This window comes from Medicago sativa, chromosome 1 (assembly GCF_051527215.1).
Source record: "Medicago sativa cultivar Bolivia chromosome 1, Bolivia_mono, whole genome shotgun sequence".
NCBI lineage: Eukaryota > Viridiplantae > Streptophyta > Magnoliopsida > Fabales > Fabaceae > Medicago > Medicago sativa.
This window is the reverse complement of record NC_140749.1, coordinates 60,344,822-60,349,356: the sequence shown is the minus strand read 5'-3', so window position 1 is coordinate 60,349,356 and position 4,535 is coordinate 60,344,822. Positions and strand designations below refer to the sequence as shown.

Below are 4,535 nucleotides of genomic sequence, written 5' to 3'. Positions count from 1 at the left end.
GTAAGGTGCATTCCAACTACAACAATTGTCTCACCTCTGAAATGGGGTAATTCAAACTTGCCAAACGGCGAGGACTCAAGCATTTCGCTCGGCATTCATGTTTTTCCTTTGAAAAGATTAAATTCTTGTTAGGCTGGTTTAGATGAAGGTATTAGGTGTCAAGGAATGGACCTCATTTCGTTGGCACTTGGATACCATCATCTAAAGCAAGCCTAACAAAAATTTATTCTTTTCAAAGGAAAGCATGAATGTCGAGCGAAATGCTTGAGTCCTGTTGTTTGGCAAGTTTGAATTTTCCCCATTTAAGAGGTAAGACAATTGTTGCAGTTGGAATGCACATTCCAACTGCAACAATTTTTTTCCTCTGAATGGGGTAATTCAAACTCGTTAAACGGCAGGACTCCAACATCCGACTGGCATTCCCATTGTTCCTTTCAAAAGATTAAATTCTTGTTAGGCTTGTTTAAATGAAGGTATTGAACTGTCAATGATTGGACCTCATTCTTTTGACACTTCAATACCGTCATTTAAACCAAACCTAACAAGAATTTAATCTTTTGAATGGAACAATTGGACTATCGGTCGGACGTTGGAGTCCTGCTGCTTAGCGAGTTTGAATTTACCCCATTCAGGGGTTAGATAATTGTTGTAGTTTGAAGGTGCAACCCAAATGTAATATAATGTAATGCAATGTACCTTTTAATGTAATGTAAGGAAACCTCTATCACAATATTTATTTGAATTCACGCTATCGCAATATTTATTCAAATTCACACTATCGCAATATTTATTCGAATTCACGTTAGATTTAACTAGTTTTTATTTGAATTCACCTAACAATTTCTAACAATTTCAAATAATTTATAACAATTCCTAACATTTTCTAACACAATTCTATTCTAAACAACATATAACAAACCAATACAAAATCATCATCAAATTAAAACAATTTCTAAAACCTAAATTTGTCAAAAAAATTCCAAAAAATCTAACATTTCAATAACAAAAAACCAATGCAATAGGATTCAAAACACTCACTTGATTTTGTGATTGAAATTGGTTTGGAATGACTTATGCTTTGTGAAATTCGCACCTAAGAAATCAAAAAACGCACCTATGCTGGTTTTGTTCTTATAACAAAACCTCGGCAGTTAAGTACCAAGGAAAACATCGGCAGTTAAGTACCGAGGAAAACCTCAGCAGTTAAGTACCGCCGGTTTCATTTTTTCCTCGGGAGTTAACTGCCGATGCGGGCTGATGCTATTGTAGAGGCAGAAGCTAAGCTTCTGCTTCTGATCCTGTAATGTGTTAAAAACACAAACATACATCACAAATATGACAACTTAAGTGGCGCAAATGTGTTCAAATGGCAAAATAAATTTGGCTCAATTTAACAAACACTAATTAAACGATAAAACTAATGAACCATTATCATCAAAATGTCATAAAAAAACAACATAATGTCATCAAAATACAAACATAATGTCATCAAAATCCAAAAAGTAAAAAACAAGTCCTAATCCTACTGCTGGTCTAGGTCCTGCTGATGCTGTTGGTGCCTCCTCCTCGGCCTCTGGCCTTGCCTCCTGGTAATGATCGGCGCGATCTGCTGCCTAACATCATGCAAAGCCGCATACAACTGCTGAGGGGTCATGCTCATCACCTCCAGACCCAAAAACGCATCAGCATGGGCAACAACGCCACTAACCATGTCATAGGTATCAGGCGAGCTTCTCGCCTCGTACCGCTCCCACTGTTCTGCAATGATCTGCTCCTCATTTCAGAATATCTCCCGGAAGAAGTGGCAAAATCTGAGGGTGAGACACAACGGTGTACCATCGTACATAGCCATCTGTCATACGCCATGGTTGCTCTCCTGCATGCTCACCCCAATCGGCCGCCTTAAGCGTGCGAGGGCGGAAGTCGACGAAGGCCTGCACAATCTCAGTCGATGACAGTTGTACAATCTCAGGCGGATGTCTAGGGACGGTCTGGACGTATCCGTACTGCCTCAATACCCTCTCAGGCAAGTGACGGTACACCCTACGATCACCGCACATAATCCAGCCTGAATACCAGAATACCTCCTCGAAAGCCTGGAACTCCCTATGCCCTTCGTACGGCCTCCAGCATACGTCATCAAACATAATACGATCAAGCAATGACCGATACGTGACCCCCTCTCCATGACCCTTCTGAAGTGTCCACCTCGCTGCAACCGGTAAGTTCTCAACAAAGTCGGGGCTTGGATCAACAGCATAAAACTTAGGAAAGTGCGCCAAAAACCATGCCTGCACAAACCATACAAGTCACATTTATAAATAATTACGCACGGAAAATATAAAAAAAAATAATAGTTAACAAAAAAACTAATAGTTAACAAAAAAAATTAAAATTAACAAAAAAAATAAAATTTAAATTTAAATTTTCTTACAGTGAGTAGTGTCACGCTTCCCCCAAGTTGCCTGTCTCCGGGAAAACAGGCCTCAGCTAACTCATTATACAGGTATGCAAGTGTCATCCCTCCCCACGAATAATTACGCATCCCCGTGTAATCGTCCTCCATGGTCGTCAGATAGACCAACCCGATGCGTTTGTTGCTTCTATCCCCAAACAACAAGCATCCAACCAAATAGAGAAGATAACATCTCACACAATATTTCCTAACCCTCTCCAACTCCTCCATATCCTCTGGATCCTCAGTCTCCGCTAATATGTTAGCCATACCGAGGTGCGTCGTATAGAACTCCTTCAGCTTTGGATAACTAATGTACCCACCATACTCTCTATTGCAAATTTTCTCTGCCTCCCTCTGTGACGCACCCAAGTGCCTCACTAGTAGTGCCTCTCCCTCATGTCTCAACATCTTCTTTCGGTGGCCCAACATCTGCCCTTCAATCGGGACATGCATATGACATGCGACATCGTCCAAAGTCACAGTCATCTCCCCCATGGGCATGTGAAAAGTGATAGTCTCGGGATGCCACCTCTCGCATATAGTCATCAGCAAAGCGTGAGGCACAGTGGCGTAGCCCAAGTAGACCAAATCATGTAAACCGCTCTCCCTAAGCGGACCCCAAAACCACTCAGCATTCTCGTTTGGACGTCCGAGACTCAAAATCTAAGCGCCATGATTAATTGGTTTTACATAACGCTTCTTGCGGCACTGAAATAATAGAAAAATAAACATAGATTAAACAATGTAAACATTTAACTAATATAAATAAAAATCACAAATTTAATTTTCCGCACATATTTTTAATTTAATACATAACACATGTAAAACTTAAAAAACACATACCAAAAACAATTTAAATCATAATTAAACATAAAAAAAAACAATAAAAGTTGAATAAAAGAAAATATAAAGATAATAATTAAACATAAAGAAAAGAATTAAAAAAAACACATATAAAAGTTGATATAATAATTAAACAAACACACATATATAGAAAATAATTAAACATAAAGTAAAGAATTAAAAAAACACATATAAAATTTGATATAATAATTAAACAAACACACATATAAAGAAAATAATTAAACATAAAGATAAAACATTTTAAAAAACAATACTTACGTTTTGTGAATTATACCAAAGCGGCAATGCCACATGATTGACATAAGAGTGAAGCAGAGATAGGTTTTGCGGTCCTCCAGGAAAGGGAGGGTCCTTAGGTAACACCTCCGGGGTAGCCGCTGCTGCAATGTCATCCTCGTCTGGCTCCTCTGGCATATGCGGCTGCTCTGGCATATACTGCTCGTCGTACCCACCATCAGTCACATCATGGTGATCCTGATAATTCAAGTACTCCACCTCCCTGGTCGGGTCAACCACCTGCGACTCTTCAGGCTGTGCCTAAGAAGCCTCAGAAGGCTGAGAAGTCTCTGAACCATCCGCCCTCCTACCTCTTCCTCTCTTTGGGATGTGCCCTCTTTGCCACTCCTTCCGGTCACTTTGAGTCATCGCACGCCTACCACCAATCATCTTAGATGGATCAATCGGTGGCTCTTGATTAGAAATATCTACACAAAAATTTAACAAATAAACACATTACACAAAGAAAATTACCAAAAAATGTAAACACCATTCACATCACATTCTAAACAATATTCATAACACTTTTGTCTCTATAACCATTCACGTCACATTCTAAAACCACATTCAACTTAAACATAATCTAAACATCATTTCCATCAACTACATTTATCTCTAAGTACATAACTAACTAAAAAATCAATACAATTCTCATTTGGGCATTTTTCAAACACTTTGTGTGCAAAGTTTCAAACATATTCAAATTGTGTTAATTTGACATCATTCAAAACCACATTGTACTTAAAACTCATTCAAACAACATTCACAACAACTACATTCAATTATAAACTACATGCAATCATCAAAATTTCAATTCCTACATCAACCCTAACCACATGCAAACTACTCAATTTTTTTAAAAAAACTTAACCTAAACAAACTAATTGATTAATGCTACTTACTTGTGATAATGTGGAGATGATTGCTTGCAAATCGT

General features: G+C 38.4%; 1 protein-coding gene across 1 annotated transcript; it reads right to left on the bottom strand.

The window, feature by feature from the left end:
- Nucleotides 1-1,775: 1,775 nt before the first annotated feature.
- On the bottom strand, nucleotides 1,776-4,178 carry LOC146955976 (protein MAINTENANCE OF MERISTEMS-like). The gene is made up of 5 exons (XM_085748998.1): nucleotides 4,139-4,178; nucleotides 3,902-4,026; nucleotides 3,581-3,859; nucleotides 2,435-3,121; nucleotides 1,776-2,291 (listed from the first exon to the last, which is right to left on the bottom strand). The coding sequence occupies exons 1-5, from the start codon at nucleotides 4,176-4,178 to the stop codon at nucleotides 1,776-1,778; spliced, it is 1,647 nt and encodes a 548-aa protein (XP_085605124.1).
- Nucleotides 4,179-4,535: the final 357 nt, after the last annotated feature.